This window comes from Fukomys damarensis, unplaced genomic scaffold, assembly GCF_012274545.1.
Source record: "Fukomys damarensis isolate Sample0158 unplaced genomic scaffold, DMR_v1.0_HiC HiC_scaffold_19, whole genome shotgun sequence".
NCBI classification, from domain to species: domain Eukaryota; kingdom Metazoa; phylum Chordata; class Mammalia; order Rodentia; family Bathyergidae; genus Fukomys; species Fukomys damarensis.
The window spans coordinates 35,237,517-35,259,242 of NW_022900931.1; the positions used below are offsets into that span (position 1 = coordinate 35,237,517).

Here is a 21,726-nt window from a genome sequence, read left to right on the forward strand (position 1 = left end):
ATAAGATCTTCCCATATATGAAAAATTTTAATTTTTTTTTTTTTTTTTTTTTTTTTTGGTATCGGGGATCAAACTCGGGTCCTTGCGCTTGCAAGGCAGGCAGTGGAACTGCTGAGCTAAATCCCCGGCCCTAAATTGTTTTAACAGTCAGGCCCTAATGACTTGAGGCTTTTCTAGGTATTGCTGTTTTTTAAAGTAAAACAGAATATATGTAATATCTGAACACCTTATTTGAACATTGAATATCACACATATTTCAGTACCAAAGTAAGTTTTTTCCCTCATCTTCTCCTCTCCCCTTTATACTGCTTTCTAGCTCTCATGTGTTAATATTCTTAACTTGGGGAAAAAAACAAAAAACAAAAAAACCCCAGTGCTTTAATTAGAGCAAAAAGCGAAGAATTAACAGTCCATTAAAATGCGCAAGATTAAACTGTGAATGTATCTGTTTATTTAGAGCTTTCAGTGCATAAAATTTCAAATAAAATCTAGTTGTTAAAATTTTAAAAATTAAATCAGTTTTTCATTCTGTTTTAGGCAAAAGTGCAGCACATATTAACACAGTAGAGGGGAGTAGAAACAGAATTTGACTTAAAGCATAATTTAGAAAACATATACACCTATTTTAGTTCAGTAATGTTAGTGACAAAAGCCAACAAGAAAGAAAGACCAATGTGTCTGCATGCAACATGAAGACAACAGAAACCCTAAGCTTTTACTTGCAATGACTATAAACATATAATTGGGGAAAACTCTCCTTTTATTTTTACTCCCAAATGTTCTTCTATATTCAGCAATAACAATTTTTACTTTTCAAAAGTATATCAGGGAGGGTCAGGAATGGGGAAAAAAGAAGAACCAAGAGACATCATGTAAAGGTACAAGTTCCCAACGATGGATGTAAAATGTACCAATGAAAGAACTGAAGGGGGAAAAAAGTATATCACAGCTGTTGGTCCAACTCTCTCATCGCCCTCACAAGTGCTCCCCACTCTACGATACACAGTTTAGGTCGTGGGGTGCATTTTAAGATGGAACAGTGAGCTGCTAACACCCGAGCCGCAGCAGGGTACGGGAGAAGCCCAGACCTAACGCTATGCCGGGCCTCGGGCCTCGGGCAGCCCGCATACATACTGTATTGCCCCGTGCTAGTCTGGTATATGCTGGTTGGCACTGCCATGGTGATGCCAGGGGACCTTCCTCCTTCTTCTGACTTATCTTCTTCAATCTTGGGAACACCAGGCACATCAGAGGAAAGTTCATTCAGGATTCTTCTAAAACAGAATTTAACAATGCAAGGAATTAAAGAGTGGGAAGGACACTGAAAACGGAAAAAAGCCATGCAGGAGCAGCCGCTTTGAGCTATAATTATGCTACTTTTTTTGGAAAAAAAATATCACTCAGTAGGAAATGTCATGAACTCACCTGTAAGAGGGTCTTCGTGAAAGGATTTCTCTATGCTGACGAGAATCAATTACACCTTCGGAATCTGCAGACTCATCTGCCTCTGTAATTGCTGCTACCTACAACACAAAATGTCCCAAGGTGCATCATAAACACAGGCTCCCCGTCCTCCCTGAAAACGTGGTGGTTCAGCTCGGGGTGCAGAGCCTGGAGTCGGGGCCGAGGCTCAGCCCCACTCAGGACTTGGTGACCCTACCCGGCAGAGGCCAGAGAGAAGGCACCGACACAGACCCCGAAGGTGTCAGAAGTAAAAGTGTGGCTGGGGATGGCAGAAACAAAAACGCAACGCTACAGCAATGCAAAGGAAAGCGTGGTGCCACGCTCGGTGAGCCTCACAGGAAAGGGCGGAGCTGAACACACGGAAGGGCCCAGACCCTAGACCTGAAAGCACACTGATGACTCCCGACGGAGTGAGCCAGAGACAGAGGCAGGAAAACTCTCTCATTTCTCTGCTCTCTTTAGGGCACCGGGGCTGGTTCGAGCAGGGTCTCAAATCAGGCTTAGGACAGGCCCGGAGAAGAAAGAATACTCGTGTAAACAAGTAGGTAAATCGGCCAGGTTAAAGTTGGGATTCACATTACAAGGAGTATGTTAGGCTTGATGGTAGTTGGACTTACAGGTGAAAATAGGGAATTTTTCCTTAACAGAGTTTTCAGGATGATTTCATTTTTCAAGTTAGGTCGTACTATAATTTGATTATTAAAGAAAGCCATGGGGGCCAGGGATTTAGCTCAGTGGTTCTGCTGTCTACCTTGTAAGAGCAAGGACGTGAGTTCGATTCCCAGTACCAAAAAAAAAAAAAAAGAAAGAAAGCCACGGGCCACAGATTTAGCTCAGTGGTGCTGCTGGCTGCCTTGCAAGCTCAAGGTTCTGAGTTCGATCTCCAGCACCACCAAAAAAAAAGAAAAAGAAAACTTGAAAACTAAAATAATGATCTACAACATATGCTGTCAACATGTTCAGCCACTTAATTCTGAGAGCCTTAGGGTAGCTGAGTTTTTAAGCCTAACTTTACTCAATATTACAATTATATGAGGATTTGATTTGGGCATAATGAAGTGTTTGCTAAAATATCCAGAATCTAACCAAGAAGGCTGAGGCAGGAACACGTACAAGTCCAGCCTGCACAACTTGGCAAGATCCTGTCTCACAAAAATGAAAGGTCTGAGGGTATAGCTCAGTTGAAGGCCTTGGGTTCAATGTCCAGCACCACATGCAGGAAAGTAGTTTCCCAAGCACAAGGTGTTTGTACATAGTCACCTGCTCGTGTAACCCACACATCTCGTCACTGACACCCTACACCTAAGCACACACATTCAGTGAACAGAACTGACTGAAAAAAATGTTGCATTAGTCCTATATCATTACCAAATATTCATCACTACAGGGCTGGGGATTTAGCTCAGCGGTTCCACCACCTGCCTTGCAAGCACAAGGGGCAGAGTTCGATCCCCGGTATCAAAAAAAACAAAAAAATTCATCACTACACCAAGCTTTCACACTTCATCTCACATGTTTATGGAGTAGCCAAGTATTTTACCCGTTTTAGAAAAGTGGACACTAAAGTTCCTGCAGATAGTAAGGGACTTGTCCACTGTCCAGCATGTAGAAACTCCATGAGAAGCACCACTAGTATTTACCTCTACACGACAAGTCACTCACTTACCAGAATTTAAAACAGGACTGTGGAACATGTGACATCACTGTCTTCTAGTTCCAGCCAGATTAATGCTAAGTAGAAATATCTGCATCCTATTAAAAGCCCTAATACAAAGAAGAGTGCAAAGAGACTTTATTGCTTCATCCCTAGGGCCAGAAAGAGTTGAAAACTCTTTGAATCAAGGATCACCAGAGAAAACAGTGATGAGAAGTTTTCCTATACTTCGAGCAGCAAGGGTGGGCACTCTGAAGACTGTCCAGTTTTTGAAGCGTGTGGATGCGTTACTTCAGATCTCGTGCAGCCCTCACAGCTGCGATACACTACTCAAACATGCAGGTAAAGGGTGTGACTACATGCACCTCTGTTTTCTGCAGACTTTGTCATTGGTTAGGTTCAAATAATTTCAACATTTAAAGTAGAGTGACAGCTGGGTGTGGTGACTCATGCCTGTAATCCCAGCTCTCAGGAGGCTGAGGCAGGAGGATCGATGTGAGTTCGAGACCAGCCTGGGCTACATAGTGAGCTCCAGGTCAGTCTCAACTACATAGTGAGACCCTGTCTCAAAAAACAAAAAAATAAAAAATAAAATAGAGTGACAAACTGACCTTAAAAAGGAACCAAAATACATTCAGTAGAAAAGAAAATTATGCTTTCAAATATAAACTTAATAATTTACATCTATTGATCAAAAATGTTTTGCCTTCAACAAATGTGAAGGATTTATGACAAACCTCGACAATGATAAACAGTAACACATCTCTGGATCACGACCACAATACCAGTCACAGTCACACTAGGCCAGGCATGGTGACACATGACAGAGGGACGCAACACCCACGGACAGCAACACTGTGCCTCTTTCAGGCTGGGGTGCAGCTCACTGGCAGAGCACACACTTGGTATGCGTGAGATTCTGGGTTCAATCTCCAGCGCCAAAACACATGCGTCCATGCACACAAATTGTCTCAGGGTTCCAGACAATGAATTGAAAATAAATTTCTGAGGACTTACTGAGTATTCATGAACACATATCAGAACTACACTCTTTATAAAGTTAATAGACATCTCTTCCCCAAAATGCTCAGTGGGTTTTGAAGTACCACGAGGGGCTTTTCTAAAAAGTAAATAAAAAAATAAATTAAGAGTTCGAATGCAGAACCACTTGGAGAAGTCAAACTGCTAAGCCAGCACTCATCGTGCAAAATATGAGCTGATGACACTCTGATTCTTCAGCCACATCTACAGGCCCGAAAAGGTACAGGACAAAAAGAGAAATTCTTTCAAATATCTAATAAAAAACTAGTGGACCTGGGATGTAGCTCAGCGGTGCAAGGATTGCCTGGTAAATGCAAGGTCCTGAGTTTGATCTCCGGTACCAAACACACACAGAAACAACAAACAAACAAACAAACAAAAACTTGTGTATAAAATCTACACAATGGTGATGATAAATGAATTAGTAGAAGAAAAATTTTAATGGCTCATAAAAGTCAAAGACAAATTGGCCAAGAGGAAGCTGGCTGGACAGTTTGAGTCTGTGGGGACATGGAAGAGGGGTGGCTGTGGTCTTGTAAGCTACAAAAACCATCAGCACTGAGGACTAAAGCTGGACCTGCTTTAGTCTATTTTTTGGTCTATTTTTAAGTACAGCCAGGCATGATGGAACACGCCTGTAACCCCGGCACATAGGAGGCTGAGGCAGGAGGACTGCCACAAGTTCAAGGTCAGCCAGAGCTACATAGTGAGTTCAAGGACAGGCTGAACTACATAGCAAGACCCTGTCTCCAAAAACAGACATACAACTCACCGTCGTGATTGGGCAACCTCTCTTCTGCTTCTAAGCAATGACAGCGACCTGGGGTACACACCATGCAGAGGTGGCCCCTGTCTTGGAACTGTTACTCTTGGGTGTGACAGATACGAAGGAACCCATGCTCCTCACTCTTGGTGCCCATGCCTGGGGGGACAGGGGTGTTCAGAGCACAGAGTTCTAAAGCAGTTAAACTACCTCACAACTACTAACAGTGAAGCGCTTTGGAGGCCAGAGTGTAAACGACTTTCTTTAATTTCCTGCAAATCGGAGATGGAATACAAGCTGGTGAATTATGTTTCGCCGATGACAACTCCAGAGCTGCTTCACATGTGCGCTGATGCCATCTCTGCATTCACAGGGAAATACCCACAAATCCTCCTCCAGCCACAGGCGGCACAGACCAGGGAGAGCCCAGGACCTCGCCAGCCCTGAGAGTCTGCGCCAGAGAAGGCCCTGTCTCACAGTGGGGTGCCCGGCCGGCCTCCTCCTCTCCCGAGACAGAGGCCCCGGGCAGGGGCCGGCACACCACTCACTCTGGACAGACTGGAGCGACTGCTCCTCTGAGCCCTCCGGGCCCCTCTGCCAGACTCAAACCTGCTGTCTGCTCGGGAAACAGTGCCTGTCCTGCAGGCCTCGCTAACTCCAGAAACTGCTTCATTGTGCTAAGATTCACTTGTACGACTTGCTCAAAATAGCCAAAGACCTTGGCAATGAAACAGTCCCCCAGTTTCGATCCTAAGTCATTCTACAACCACATAACCCTCTCCAGGTTTTGAGGGAAGCCTGTGTGACCTTACTTTTAATGAACACCAGTGATTTCTAACATACTTTATTAGTCTTTAAAAAACATTAAAAATTGGGTTTACAACAAATAACTAGCTGGGCGTGGTGGTGCACACCTGTAATCCCAGAACTCAGGAGGCTGAGGCAGGAGTATCACTGAGAGTTTGAGGCCAGCCTGGGCTATATAGTGAGTTCCAGATCAGCCTGAACTACATAGGAAGACCTTGTTTCAAAAAACAAAACAAAACAAAAAACAACAAACAGCAAATACCCTAAAATTTATTTTCATCATCATTCAAGCTTTTCTGCAGGTCTGAAAGTTTAAAAGCTATGGTCCATGCAAGAGAAAATATGTGTTGAGCGTTGTTCTAGGTGCACAAAGGCAGACAGAAGAATTGACAAAAGTAACACCCGAAACGCAAAAGTATACCAAACACTATCAGGGATGGCGAACCTTTTCGAGACGCGTGCCCAAACTGCAACCCAAAACCCACTTATTCATCACAAGGTGCCAACACTATAATTAAACCTGAACACTGGGATTTTAGTTTAGAAAAAACTCATACATTAAAAGCAAAGCACAAGCTGGGTATGGTGGCATACACCTATAATCCTAGCACTCAGGAGGCTGAGACAGGAAGATCACTGTGAGTTTGAGGCTGGCCTCAACTACACTGTGAGACCCTATCTCTAAAAAAGAGAAGAGAAGAAAAGAAAAAACTCAGTAACAGAGCTTTGAGTGATGCAAACAGCCCCTGCGGCATGTGGGCCAGAGGTCTGCACTGCTGGTACAGAGCTCGGCGCTCCTCTAATGTTAGGCCATGAACGTTCGGGGAAGAGGCTCAGAAGCTGAAGAGTCAGGGAGGAGCCAGAGCCTGAGCCACACTTGAGCTCAGCCTAGATAACGGGGACAGGAAGTGACAAACGAGAGCGGAGCAGGCCGGCATGTAGCCCAGAGAAGAACTCACCTTGCATGTTTTTATTTTTGCCTACCTTAGATTTTAGGGAGAAAGAAAAAGAACCACCTGTGTGGAACCAGGAGATTTAACAGTTGCTGTTACAAGTTGCAAAGGAAAAACATGGATTTATCCTATGAATGTCCTCAGCACAAAACGCAAGCCTGAATTATAAAAAGGCACCCACTTCTGCTGACTAATGGCCGAAGGGCTCCGCTAGGCACACAACTAGTGCGCCAATTGTTCAGTCTCGGGACACCTCCATACATACAACTTGCCAACAGCCATGGAGAGCTTGATTTATGTGGTTTTTATCCAACTGAGCATTAACCATATGCTAGGAAGGGGGAATCCTGATTTGTAGCTTGTGCTGATTTCTGCAATGTAAACGTTCATACTGTGGCTGACTTCAAGCTACTGATGCACGTCAGTAGACATAAAGTTGGAAAAGAATAAAAACCTGCTCCTGCAAGCCAATACGAGGCAGCTCAGCACATCCCGGTTTATCTGTTGATAAGTACAAATTAGAAGTTAAAGCTCTGCCGAGTGTGGGGCACACACCTGTAATCCCAGCGCTCAGGAGGCTGAGGCAAGAGGATCGCTGTGAGTTTGAGACCAGCCTGGGCTACACAGTGGCTTCAAGGTCAGCCTGAACTATGTAGGGAGACTGTCTGCCCCTCAAAAAAATTTAGAAATTCAGACTAAGAAATATTTCTATACACTTAGCAATTTATTTCAAAATAACAACAATAACAACAACAATAATAATAAATCTACTATGTGTTAACATAAATAACATTTATGAGAGACAGTTGCATTCTCCAAAACAAAAACTAGAGAAAAGTGGCACTATTTTTACATGTTTTACAAATTCCTTTACTGTCTGGCTGCAGTGAAGACAGCTCGATGCTCCCATCCATTTCTGCAAATCTGTTGCCAGATGCCCTGGTAGTTGGCAGGTGAAGAAACCTGGGCCTCACCTGGTGTGTGATTTGAAAAGGGAGGGGTATTGTAATCCCTTTCCAGGAAGAATATGGATCATAAACTCAACAAGTGTTTGTGTCTTAAAGGTCAGTTACAATGCAGAATGTGAAACTCTGTTTTTAAGGTGAAACCTTAAAACCCCTTGATTGATCCTGGATTGTGGATGGGCCTGTTACTCATGCAAGATTTTGTAATATCATATAATAATTCCATGAAAATATTGACTCATTGAACTAAGTGACTCTTTCAAATATTGGGGTTTTTTTTTGCGGCTCTGGAGATCAAATCCATCTACGCCCCTCGCCCCTTCGCCCCGGTTGGGCTGGAATCTCTAATCCTGCCTTGGCCTCCCGGACTGCGGGGGTTCCAGGCGCACACCACCATGCCTAAAGGCTGACACATTTCATTATCTCAAATCATGTTCACTGAACACCACCGATCTCGCCAGCATAGGATTGAGCTTACAGCAGCAGACACAGATTTTCCACAATTCAAAATTTCCGCTTAAAACTTATCATTGCAATAAGCGCTTGGGGTGACAGGTTTGCTTAACTTGGCTGTTAGTCATTGACTTGAGAAAAACTATGCCCCCAGGAGCAAAAGCCTAGCCAGTTCCCTGAGGCACGCAAACTCTCACCAGTGCCTCTCCTCCAGAATGCAGCCTTGGGACGCAGCAAGGTGCTTTCTGTGACTGCCCACTTTGCGGCACAGAGCTAAAGAGTTAACTCTCTGTTAAGTAATGTGTTCAAGGGTCACACTGAATGCCACTCCAGATTTTACTGCTTCACCAGGGACACCCTAGGTGAGGCGGGCTTTGTTGGGGGGTGGCGGAGAATGTGAGGACCGCCCCACAGGGTGCAGCTGCGGACCTCACTCCAATGGGAACAGCTTGCCCTATTTCTGCACTGTCAGCCAAATGCCAGTCCTGAGGAGAGGAAGGTAAGATCCTAGCAACTGGAGAGCAGTCTGCCCTGGCAAACCTTCTGAGAGTGACTCAGGCCGGGACACAGCTGGCGTGGACGCGGGCCGAGACTCCAGCAGCACACCCGGTAGGCACACGTCCCAGGCAGGCACAGTGGAAACTGGGCTCTGTAACCTCCCCGAGAGACCTGGGTGTGGGGGGCTCCCCTGTACTCCCAGCCACTCAGGAGGCTGAGATAGGAGGATCACAAGTTCCAGGCCAGCCCGGGCAACTTAGACCTTGTCTCAAGAAGGAAAATGAAAAGGGTTGACGATGGAACTCAGTGGCAGAGCAGTACTGAAAGAAGGGGGACTTGACTGTCCAGTTTCCGTCCCCACAAGGCAGGAAAGAGGGCTCCTGGGAGCACGCAGGGCCCCACTGCTCCTGCCCTGCCGACCCCCATTTGCGCAGACCGACTGGAGGGGAGGAAGGGGAGTGTGAGAACCTGCTTCGCCTTTGCTTTCTTTTTTTTTTTGGTACTGGGATCAGATTTGGGACCCTGCGCTTTCGAGGCAGGCGCCAGAAACACTGAGCTAAATCCCCGGCCCCGCCTTTGCTTTTCATTCCCCCTATATCTTTAATAAAGTTGCATCACTGGTTGGTAGAAAATTATTTCTTTCTAACAAAGTCTTGCTATGTTGTCCAGGACCCCTGAGTAGCTGGAACTACAGTGCACTACCCTTCCTGGTTAGGGGTGGGAACACTTAAGACCTTACACTCCCTGAAATCAGAAGACTTTTCTCTGTAGAAAGAAAGCTCTGAGAGATAACTTACCAGACACCCAGTGGTTCTCAGTGTTTGGCTTTAAAAAAAAAAAAAAAAAAAGGATCGGGGTGTAGCTCCGTGGTGCCACTGCCTGCCTCACAAGTGCAAGGTCCTGTGTTCACTCCCCACCACACACACACACACACACACACACACACACACACACACTCAAAGAGTAGAGTAAACTAGACAAAAACAACAAACTTGAAACTGTAGGGGAACCCAAGTGTACTATAAGTATGCTCACAAACGGCCTGGAGGGTTAGCATGAGGGTGATGCATAAAACTCACTTTCTGTGGAGAAATGCTCTCGCTTCAAAGAGATAATATTATTTTGACTAACTAAAAAAAAAAAATCGAAGAACAATTCATGGGTTCCATGTGCACATGTGCACTGGAGCTACAGCCTGTAGCCAGGGCCTCAAACACACTGTACAACCACACTACCAGCCCATTTAAAACACTGTTCTTTTGAGACAGGGTCTCACTAAGTTGGCCAGGTTGGCCTTGAACTCACAATCCTCCTGCCTCAGCCTCCTGAATAGCTGGGATTAAAGGCGTGCACCACTGTGGCCAGCTGATTGACTACCGGCTTGGATGTGTAAACAATGCTCGTTATTTAACTGTTTCTCAAGTACAATTTTCAGGACCTTATGAAACAACAGCTCTCTCAAAAATAATATAGTATCAATAATACTTGCTGTAGAAAGGGAGCTACAGGCATATGGTAGTCTTAGAATTCAGGAGATGAATTATACGGGTTCTTGGACTACAATGACCCTTCTGTGATGTCCAAACTCCAGACAGGGCAAACGCTCTGAGGCAACTCCTTCACTGAGCTGCTAAACAAAGCCAGAGAAACAGCACAAATGACATGCCCTGGTGTCAGTGCTCAGAAGTACCCCTTAAAACATCCCTGAATCTGCAGCACTCACCCTACATTCTCATGAGTTTTGCCAAAACTGCCGTGCGATCGGCATTATGCCTTAGCTGCATGATGGGCCCCACTGAGCCTCATCACTTAGTCGGGAAGAGGCCGTCGCATGTGAGCGCTGTCACCCTCTCAGGCTGGCCCCGGAGCGACCGCTGCAAGCGGACAGCACAGGAGGGCAACGGCTCGAGATGACACACGGAGTCCTCCAGGCCGCGAGAGATTATGAGAAGAACCTTTCCCTGGGGCGGGCCAGTGTTAGGGGGGCTAAGGTTAAAGCCACTACGGCCAGGTAACCAGAAGGAAAAGTCCAAAGGCAAGGGGCATTACTAAGGCACTGGTTACTAGGGTTACTCCGCAGGCAGGAAACAGAGATCTGAGGGATACCAATAAACAGCAATCCGTAAGGAGTACAATACTACTCCAGTCACAGCGCACAAATACGGCTCTGAAGGAGCTCCGGGAACAGGGTCTTCCTACTCCTCCAGAAAAGTTCCCATGAACTGAAATACCCATACGACAGGTAGAAATGGGGAAATCTCTTACCTATAAACTGGAATTCTGGGATTTCGTTTGTAAGCAAAATGCTCACAGGAACACATCCTATTCAGGAATTAGTTCATTCTTTTGTTCCCTCGGGATTTCTGAGGAGCCTGCCATGGACCAGTCCCGACAGGAGGGACTCGGCCACCAACACAAGGAGTCCCTGCCCTACTAGCTCAGAAGACAGAAAACAGAGACAGATGCAGGTACATCATTTTGGGTGGAGCACAATTCTTCAAAAGAAAAAAAACTGCTAGGCTAAGGAATTAGAGAACCACAAGATGGGGTGGGGCATGGAGGCTGTTGTGAAAAGCTTTCTGGAACATTTTCATGAAAAATCTAAATGAATGAAAAGAAGGCAAAAGTCACAGGAAGAAGGTCAGAGCAGTATATCATCACAATCCAATACCAAGTAGGCAACTGCTCAAAAAATACTTTAAAGGCTGGGCCTGGTGGCGCACGCCTGTAATCCCAGCACTTGGGAGGCTGAGGCAGGAGGATCGCTGTGAGTTCAAGACTAGCCTGGGCTACATAGTGAATTCCAGGTCAGTCTCAACTACATAGTGAGACCCTATCTCAAAAAACAAACAAACAAAAACAAAAAAAAAACTTTAAAAACATAAAAAGGATAGATTTTATAGATCTCTTCTTACAAGGCTTTAAAAGTGAGAATGAACTCATAATAGATACAATTTACCTCTTTTTCCAGATCCTCTGAAGAATAATCTTCTTCTAATGGATGCCTGAAACATAGATTATGCTGGTGCCACCACATCCACCAAGACCCCCACGCTAGACAACAGTTAATCCGAAGAATAAGGGGAGGATGAAGCGACCGACAGCCTCAGGCGGCTTTCCAACTTTAGAAACCCTAATAATGACGCTTCAAAGCGGGAAAACCTCACAATGTTGGAATGCACATCTGATGAGCTGTTAGTAGACTGGATCCACTCTGTAGCCAGGGCCCCTCACAATGGGGTTTATGATGTCACAGAGGAGCTGCTACTGGGCCTGCACTTGGGACAGTGAATAAAGGATTTAAAAGATATGAATCCATACTGTAGCAAGTGCTCCATCCACTCTGCTACCTGCAAAGTCGAATATCTGTATTACATAGCTTAATGTCAAGGGCTATGATGAAAATCTACTGACAATCTAACCAAAAAGTTGAAAATGATCTCGATTTCTATGTGTTGAGGCAATATGACAAAGAGGTTTTTGTTCTGTGGAAAAAAGACGGTACCAAAAACATCTTAGATATTTTAAGGATGAAAGCAAGAAAATAAGAATATTTTACATCTTGAACACTTCAAGATGTATAATATTTGACTTTAATTTTTAAGATTAGTTGTGCTAAATGAAAACAAAAAATCAAAATGTAGTTATTTTTATGTCTATTCTCCACAATAAGTTTAAAGAGATGCTGTCACTTCATCCTTTTCGTGTCAGGCTTCTTAAAGAAATGTTATCTGAATCCCACAACTGAATAAAGCAGGGGAAGTAGATGATGGTTTCTAGGGTTGTAACTATGACCAAATTTCATGTCTCTAAAAAAGTCACCCCTTGAGAACAAAGCAGGTATCAGAATCAAGTCATTCTTTACTAATTGTGTCATTCCTAATTATATGGAGGAATTAATGTGTTTTAATAATTCAGTAAACAGTTAAGAGTTCCTTGTTCTTAGTTCACCTTTTCCTCCCTGATAATCCCTATAGTGTCTTCAATTTCCTCTTTATACCATGAGGGGAATCATTTAATATTCTACTATGAGATGTGTTTCATTTACCATCATATTCTTAAAGTACTATGTATGAAAATGAATGTCTCTGTGGAAGTCAAGACTCCACCACACTCCACCTGCATGCGCAGGGACTGGAGACCGAACCAGGGCCCATCCACGCCCTTTTCCTCTTTGTCTTTGGAGATAGGTTCTGAGTAAACTGGTTCTCCTAACTGCCCCAGGGTTGGATTACAGGCACTGGCCACCATGCCCAGCTAGACTTTTAAAAGTCAATTTTGGATTCAGTAAGAACAGAAAACTAACTATAGTTTACTTGCCAAATAGATGTCAAAGTAACGAATGCACAAAGAAAAGTAAATTACTTTACTGAGCCAAAAAAAGTTTAAAAAAAGGTATTTTTTCAGCAGACATCTTCTAAGCGCAAACCATGAACAACACAGATCACTTTTAATAACAAGCAGGAAAGATACATTCCCACAGCCAGAAACCACAGAACATGCTTAAAAGCCACTGTCCAAGGCAGACGTGGTGGCACATGCCTGTAATCTCAGCACTCTTGAAGGCGGAGGTAGGAGGACTGCAAGTTTGAGCCCAGCAGGGGCAACTGAGAAACTCAGCAAGATCCTCTCTCAAAATGAGAAACAACAGGGGCTGGAGATGCAGCTGCATGCTGATGCCCAGGGTTCAGTCCCCAGTAACCTCCCCCCACCCAAAAAAAAAAACAAAACTTCAAAACACGCTTGCCCTAATTTCACCTTTTTATCTCTGACCTCAATGAGCTGTTTGTTTCCAGTTCTGGGGGTCAAGCCCAAGGCCCCACTGTCTTAAGCAAGCACTCTAACTTGGCAGCCCCTAAAACCAACTCTGCAAAGCCATCTCTAAAGCAGTCAAACTGCAGCTCGTTTGCATCTCATTCTATTGCGGTTCTCATACCCATTACTTCGTATAACTCTAGAGAGCACTGTGCTCAGCCTACACGAGGAAACAAATGCTGCCATAGATCACTGCACAGATGAACCTCGAGGAAATTATGCTAAATAAAATAAGCCAGTCACAGAAAGATAAGATTCCATTTCTAGGAGGAAGCTGGTCAAACTTCACAGAAACTAAAAGCAAGCCGGGCGTGGTGACGCACCCCTGTAAACCCAGCACTAGGGAGGCTGAGGCAGGAGGATCCCTGTGAGTATGAGATCAACCTGGGCTACACAGTGAGTTCCAGGTCAGTCTCAACCACATAGTGAGACCCTGTCTCAAAAAACCAAAAAAAACACCAACCAAACAAACAAAGAAACAAAAAGCAGAATGGGGTTACCGGGGACTAGAGAAAGGGAAAAGGGGAAGAACCATTAATGAGTAGAGCTTCAGATATGCATGATGCAAATTTCAGATATTGCACAATAATGTGAATACACACGTAACACTATCTAACTATGTTTCAAATGGCCGAGATTGTAATTTTTGTTATTTAATAATAAAAATGGGGCCAAGGATTTAGTTCAGTGGTGCTGCCACCTGCCTCCAAGTGAAAACGTCCTGAGTTTGATCCCTGGTACAATAATAATAATAATAATAATAACAAAACAGTAATATCTATGGCTCCAGATGTGGTAGTTAATTACCTATGGCAATTAACCAATTTCTTGCCAGGATAATATTCAACCAACTGATTTTACTAAATGGCAGTGGGGTTGATCTCGTCATCTTAAAAGTTGTGATTCTAAAGCTCTGGACAGTCACAGGCTACTGGCCCCAGATTACAGTTCCACAGACAGCAGGGTTATCGGGGCCAGCAGTCACAGGGAAATGATTACTGAATGCATCAAAATGAGGGATAAAACTTTAAATTTCTATGCTGTTCACACTCAAGGTTAGAAGCTGAATTAGGTCAATCTCCAGGACCATGAAGTTAAAAAAGAAGTGCAGTTAGTATCTAACTATGTAATGATCTGACCTATACAGGAGATAAATTGTTTTTGTTATTTTTATTATCTTACATTCTACTTCATAACTTGTCAAGAAAGCAGAGCTTAAATAATAAACCTGCATGTGTACTCTTTGAATTGGATTGGAAGGATTCGCACACAAGAATGCAGAGCCAATGATTTCTAGAAAAGTCAAGGGCCAGGGATTTAGCTCAGTGGTTCCTCTGCCTGCCTTGCAAGCACAAGGACCCGAGTTCGATCTCCGGAACCAATAAATAAATAAATAAAAAGAAGTCTAGCCAGGTGCAGTACTGCATTCCTGTAGGCCCAGCACTCTGTGGGGCTGAGGCAGGCGAATCACAACAAAGTCTGGGCAGTTTAAAAAATGAGTGAGTCTCTACATGGGTGTAGCTCAGTGTGAAGGCCTGGGTTTAATCCCCAGTACTGCAAAAACAGAACTGTTAAAACAAAGCAAAACACAAGAATATTTATAAATGAGTAAATAAAACTGTGTTTTAACCTCAGAAAAAGTTGAGGAAAAAATATTTACATCTATATGATGCCTATAAACAGCAGCATTTATAAATGAATAAACAAAACTGTATTTTAGTCTTTAAAAAAAAAGCAAAACAAAAAGAAAAAGGTAGACATCAAAATCTGAATCGGCAACAAAATACAGCTAGAACAAATTAAACTCCTAAGTTTAATTTGGTCATTGTTGTTGTTGTTTTGGTACTGGGGATCGATGTAGGGCTCTGGAGGAAGGAGGCAGACCCGCTGAGCCACATCCCAGGCCCTAAATTCATTAAGTTTTTCAGCTCCAATCTAACAGCCAGACTTTGTAAATGGTAAAGTCTGAGCGTTTGCTTAAAAAAAAATTAACGGGCTGGGGATGTAGCTCAGTGGCACTATGCCTGCCTTGTAAGTGCAAGGTCCTGAGTTCCATCCCTAGTACCAAAAACTAACAAACAAAACATATAAGACAAAAACCACAAAAAAATTTAACAGTGAGTGTGGTTACCATGAAAACTGAAATTAATTAGACTCTAAAACGAGCTACTCAGATACTCAGGAACACACCTTTGAGGTCAGCCTGGATACTTCGCCAGCCTCCATCACAAAAGAAAAAGGAAAAGAAAAAGAACTCACGGAGGCCTGGCCTAGCCTGTGCAAAGACCTGCTTGCCTGGGCTCAAGCCCCAGTGTTGTAAACAATTGAATAATCAGCTTGGATTTTCAGCACTGAAGTGGCCTGAGAGAACTTTTGCGATATTTAAAATAGCTAGAAGAAGTCTAAAGTACCTAAATTTAGAGGATAAAACATAGAACTTTAAACAGCCCATGCCATCAACTAAACAACTAAAGTTAGTTTTTCTTCTCTGTCCTCTCCAGAGGCCTGTTAAGCTCAACAGGTAAATTTAATGTTATATTAGAATGAATATTAAGACAATTTTATGTATTTATTCATTTTCATGGAGCTCGGAAACAAACCTAGGACTTCCACGCACTGGGCAGGCTCTCTACGGCTGAGCTACATCTCAGCTGGGTGTGTTTAAACCAGCACGGCCACTGCTCCAAAGGCCTACCACTACCATTTCAAGGCAGAAGTGTTACTATAAAAGCAAATATTTATTAAGTCAACCATGTGCCAAATCTTTTGTTGTTTTGTTTTTGAGAAAGGGTCTCTATGTGTCCAGGCTGGCCTCGAACTCACTTTGTAGCCCAGGCTGGCCTCAAATTCACACCAATCCTCCTGTCTCAGCCTCCCAAGTGTTAGGATGACAAGTGTGCCCCACTATGCCTGGCTTCTTTCAAATATTAAGGGGAACATTTTTCTCCTTCAGTAATAGGCCTCACCTAAGGGAATTATCTACTAATGTTAAAAATCAAGATTCACCGAACACTGAGCTTAAATTAGATCTACCTAGCTGGGCGTGATGGTGCATCCCTATGATCACAGAATGGAGGCTGAGGCAAGAGGAACGCACAGCAAGACCCTGCCTCAAAAAGCCAAAAAGCAAGAAAACTAGATCTACCTGACTGAAAACCAACACATCATCTCGACCGAACAGGATGCAGATGGTCTCTGACTTTCAAATATGATGCTGCTGACGGCAAATGTTGGAGGGCTTTTATTATTACTTTATCTTTTGGCCAAAAAATGAGAAATGCCATTCCAGTTTTCTACCAGTTTGAAAAAGAAAATTTACATCCCGCATATTAAACACAGGTCCAGGCAGCCTGGTTAAAGCATCCTGCTTCAGTCCCTGGCTGTGTGCAGGCCTCCTTGATGCCCAGGGCTTCTGGCCCTTGTGTGCTGGGAGGACAGAGGGTCAGGAAGGGGCGCAGCGGGCACTGGTGCTGCCTTTGGGCACACGGGTCTGGGGGGCTGGAAAGAGCCAAACTCCCTCCAGAGTCTCCCCCAGCTCTCCTTCGTCATCTTGCTGAAGGCTGGAGAAGGAGAGGAGTCTGGGGCTTGGGCCTGGGGCTCCCCAGCAGCTCAATTCCAATCACCAGAGAAAAGGCGAGCCAGCCGCTCCCTCGCTGGCCTGAGTGGGTCCCAGGTGTGAGACAAGATAGGCAGTGAGAGCGTGGACCGTGCAATGCACAGGCACCAAGGCGATTCCACAAGGTACGAGGGTGACATTTGGTTTCATACAGTTGCAGATACGTAAGTTAATTAGATGTCTTGTAGGCAGTTAGACAGGGCGGCCCACAAGGAGCCAACACCGAGGACAGTCAAGAGGCATTCACTGAAGGCCAGCATTGTACAAGGAGAGAAACTACTATACCCTTGTGCTTCCCTGGGATAAACAGCAGTGATTGACATTCTAAATAGGTATCTATCACCGGGGTGGGGGCAAGGTCTTAACCCAGCCTTTCCAGGAAATGTCCCTGACCCCCACCCTTACTGGAAATGCTTGTACACTTGCTCTGTGACTTGCTCCCCCATTTGATCCTCATTTAATCAATATTACCTGGGTGACTGTACTTGTAATCTTAGTGGTTGGTCATGGTTTTGCCCCACCTTGTAATTTTCCATTGGATCTTATAATTCAATTCCACTTTGTACCTGCCTTCACCACAGGACTTTGCTGTATAAAACACCTTTGAGAAGTGGGGTGGGTGGGTAGCCCACTTTCAGTCCCTCTTCTGTCTCTCCTAGAAGACAGAAGCTTTCTTTCTCTCAATAAATTTTTCCTAGCTGGGTGTGGTGGCACACGCCTGTAATCCCAGAACTCAGGAGGCTGAGGCAGGAGGATCGCTGAGTTCGAGACTGTTGGTCATGGTTTTGCCCCACCTTGTAATTTTCCATTGGATCTTATAATTCAATTCCACTTTGTACCTGCCTTCACCACAGGACTTTGCTGTATAAAACACCTTTGAGAAGTGGGGTGGGTGGGTAGCCCACTTTCAGTCCCTCTTCTGTCTCTCCTAGAAGACAGAAGCTTTCTTTCTCTCAATAAATTTTTCCTAGCTGGGTGTGGTGGCACACGCCTGTAATCCCAGAACTCAGGAGGCTGAGGCAGGAGGATCGCTGTGAGTTCGAGACCAGCCTGGGGTACACAGTGCATTCGAGTGGTCTGAACTACATAGTGAGACCCTGTCTCAAAAAACCAAAAAATAAATAAATAAATAAAAATAATAAATAAATACATAAATTTTTCCTACTCCTAACCTCCAATGTTCCTAGAATTCATTCTTCCGATTTTAGAGAACATGAACTCTGGCAGGTTTGGGAGTTGCATCTCTTCCCCCTATATCAGTAAGGGGGAAATTGTTAAGGGACGCACGCCCAGAAGCAAGTAGGAGTAAAATGACACGATGTCGAAGATCTACAGAGCTGCTCAGAATATTTCACCAAAAAAAGAAAGAAATGAGGCAAATGCTACAAGTCTTGATAATAACTTCATATACGTGGGATCATTATTTTACTCTTTGAAATCTTCCCCAATGAGAAAAGTTTTGCCTTTCCGTTTAAATAGAATATTATTTCTAGAGGACATCACTTTTAAAACTACTTGTACACACAGTATTTTTGTTTTACACGATTTTGGTTTTTGGAAAGTTTCCTCCTGGCTTAGCTTTTTAAAAATAGACTCTCTTATAGGCTGGAGAAGTAGCACAGTAGTACAAGATGTGTCCAGCAGGCCTGAGGTCCTGGGTTCAAGTCAGCACAGCCAAAAATGAAGAAAAACATCAAACAGACACTACAATTTGTTATCAAGCACTTTTCCAGGGTTGGATGGAATCTTAGTGTTCTATATCAAAACATATACTTGACAGACAAGACATCAGCTCCAATTAGAAATGTTAGCATATGAGCCAGGCGTCGTGGTGCACACCTGTAATCCCAGAATTTAGGAGGCTGAGGCAGGAAGATTGCTGTGAGTTCCTGACCAGCCTAGGCCATACAGAGTGAGTTAAATACATAAATAAATTAATAATAATAAATAAAATAAAATAAAAATATCAACATATATGCTAAGCATAGAGGCAGATACCTGTAATCCCAGCTACTCAGAAGGATGAGACAGGAGGGTTCCAAGTTTGAGGACAACCAGGGAAACTTGGGAGACCCTTTCTCAAAGTAAAATTTACTGCTGGGCGTAGTGGTAAGTGCCTGGCATCCCAGCATTTGGGAGGCTGAGGCAGGAAGATTTGACCAGTTTAAGCCTGCCTGGGCAACATACTAAATTCAGGGCCAGCCTGAACTAGCTCGTAAGACCCTGTCTCAAAAAAATAACAAAAAAGGGCCGGGAATTTTAGCTCAGTGGTGCTGCCACCTGCCTCACAAATGCAAGGTCCTGAGTTTGATCCCTGGTACAATAATAATAATAATAATAATTTTAAAAAGGGTTAGGAATGTAGCTCAATGGCAGAATACTTGCCTAGCATGTGTGAGGCCCTAGTTCAATCTCCATTACCACAAAAAAATCTACTAATTAACACATAAAACAATCTAGGCAAGCTGGGCGTGGTGGCCCACACCTGTAATCCCAGCATTAGGGAGGCAGAAGCAGGAGGATTGCTGCAAATTTGAGGCCAGTCTGGGCTACCAAGTGAATTCAGGGCAAGCCTGAACTACACAGCGAGACCTAGTCTCAAAAAAAAAAAAAAAAAAAAAAAAAAAAAATCAGGGGAGAAGAAAACCAAATCATATTTAACCCCAGTTATCTATTATTCAGGGCTTGTTAATGGTAGCTCTTGGTTTCAAATTTTTGGTAATATCACCTCTGAATTTACTTTAACACCATCCATAATAGAAATTTCCAGGTGTGTCTGAGCACACCTGTGCTCCCAGCTCATGGGAGGCTAGAGTAGGAGAACTGCAGGGAGTTTGGGAACAGCCTGGACTACACAGCAAAGCCCTGCCTCAAAATAAATAAATAAATAATTAAACAATTAAAAAATAATTATTTAGGGGTCAGGGCTTTAGCTCAGTGGTGCCGCCACCTGCCTCGCAAGCACAAGGTCCTGAGTTCGATCTCTGGTACCAAAAAATTAAAAAAAAAAAAAAAGAATTATTTAGAAGAATTAGTTACTTTTGGCATATATCATGGGATTAAGAAAGATGTCAGCTTGATTTCCTAATATTTCAAAATACAAACTATTATATAACAACAAAAACTCATACATGAAGAGCTTCAGCTGCAAGAATCTAAATTAAAGGTCAGGATTTAGCTCAGTGGCACTGTGCCTGCCTTGCAAGTGCAAGGTCCTGAGTTTGATTCCTGGTACTGAAAAAAAAAATCTAAATTAGTAATTATACTCACAGAACTTTGATTACTAAGAATTGTGATCTAATTGTTCAAAAAAAATCATGATAAAAATTTTTAAAAATCATGACCATGCAAGGCATAGAGGGTAATATTTAGTTAACTCAAATAATCCATGAATTAGGATACCAATTATTTTTTAACTTCTTTACCTTATTAGTATTATAAAATAAAAGCCAGAGTTTATCTTTTATTAAATCCTTTACACAGAGAGAGAGAGAAAAATAGCAAACTACTAACTTGCCATACAGGGTTAATAACTATCAGCACTGACGTATTTAAGACTCTGGGTGTCTCTGTCTCCCCTTCTTTGTGTTTGCGTTGTATTGTGTTGAGTTTTTTTCCTACATACTGGGGATCGAACCCAGGCCTTCATACTGAGCTACATCCCCAGCCCATTCATTCACTGGAGACAAAGTCTTGCTAAGTTGCCCAGGCTGGTCTCTCACTGGCCATCCTCTTGTCTCAGCCTCCCAGAATACGGGGATTACAGGCGTGGGTCACCTGACCCGGCTGCCATGTCTATTGTATTCAAACATTTCCAGTTTTCCCGCATCCCAGTTCTCACTCCTCTGGCTCCTTCTGATTTATTTCACAGGTAAATTTCCTGAAAAATCTATACTTTCAACTTCTGCTTCCTTTGTCTTATTCTGATCCACTTAGAAGAACTCTCCGTCCACGGGACTCCTACTCCGTTCGAAAACCTCTCACAGCCAGGACTGCTCCTCACGCTTCCTGACTGGCTGACAGCCTGGACCTGCAGAACTGTCCAGGAGAGCAGGGGCTGCGGCTGGGTGTGCGGCCCCGACGTCCTGGGGGCTGCTGGGGAGGAGCTCGCAGGGCCCCTGTGAGAGGGAGGAGTGGAGGCCCAGGGCAGGAGTGCGCCTCGCCACAGCTCCAGGGAGGAACAGCAGAGCTGCAGGCTGGGAAGACACAAACGCTGGAGATTCCAAATCCGGGGGAAATGTTCTCTGTTCTTTTCTACTCCGTTCTCACAGACAAAAAGACTAAAGGATGAAGCATCTGGTGTTAATGATGCGTAGTTTTTATGTTCTTTTTAATAATATTTATCTTGCTAATTTCCTACTACGAACGCGCATTTCTTACCAAGAAGAATGTGTTTTACGTGTTGAAGCAGAAGGTCTGCAGAGCGCGGCGCTGCTGGGGAGATGCGGCGGCTCCAGGGTGCAGGAGGCGCGGTCATGGGAGGAAGAAACTCAGGGAGCCCGTGCGGCCTGGGACGGACCAGAGCTTGTCGCCCCGGCCCCAGGCGGCACCGGTTCCTGTCCGCCTCCTGCAGGTGCCCTGCGCTCACCGCACCCCGGGACGCACCAGGCACCCTGACGCCGGCCTCACCGGTCCTGGGCCGGCTCCCTAGGCTCCTCCCGGCCCGAATCTGGCCAGATGGGCACTGTTTTAAAAAC

At 44.2% G+C, this 21,726-nt stretch overlaps 1 protein-coding gene across 10 annotated transcripts in view; it reads right to left on the reverse strand.

Annotated features, from left to right (window-relative positions):
• Crem (cAMP responsive element modulator) overlaps positions 1-21,726 on the reverse strand; it is a 63,502-nt gene that overhangs the window by 24,510 nt on the left and 17,266 nt on the right. For 5 of the 10 annotated variants that reach the window (XM_033765659.1, XM_033765656.1, XM_033765658.1 and 2 more), the window contains exons 3-4: positions 1,426-1,523; positions 1,135-1,274 (exon numbers count right to left, since the gene is read on the reverse strand). The exons of 1 other annotated variant lie outside the window; for it this stretch is intronic. In XM_033765659.1, coding sequence (XP_033621550.1) covers positions 1,135-1,274; positions 1,426-1,523 — 238 coding nt within the window. Of the gene's footprint in view, positions 1-1,134; positions 1,275-1,425; positions 1,524-11,557; positions 11,670-21,726 lie in introns of those variants that run through there. 4 more of the 10 variants (XM_010614762.3, XM_010614761.3, XM_010614759.3 and 1 more) reach the window with 2 other exon arrangements.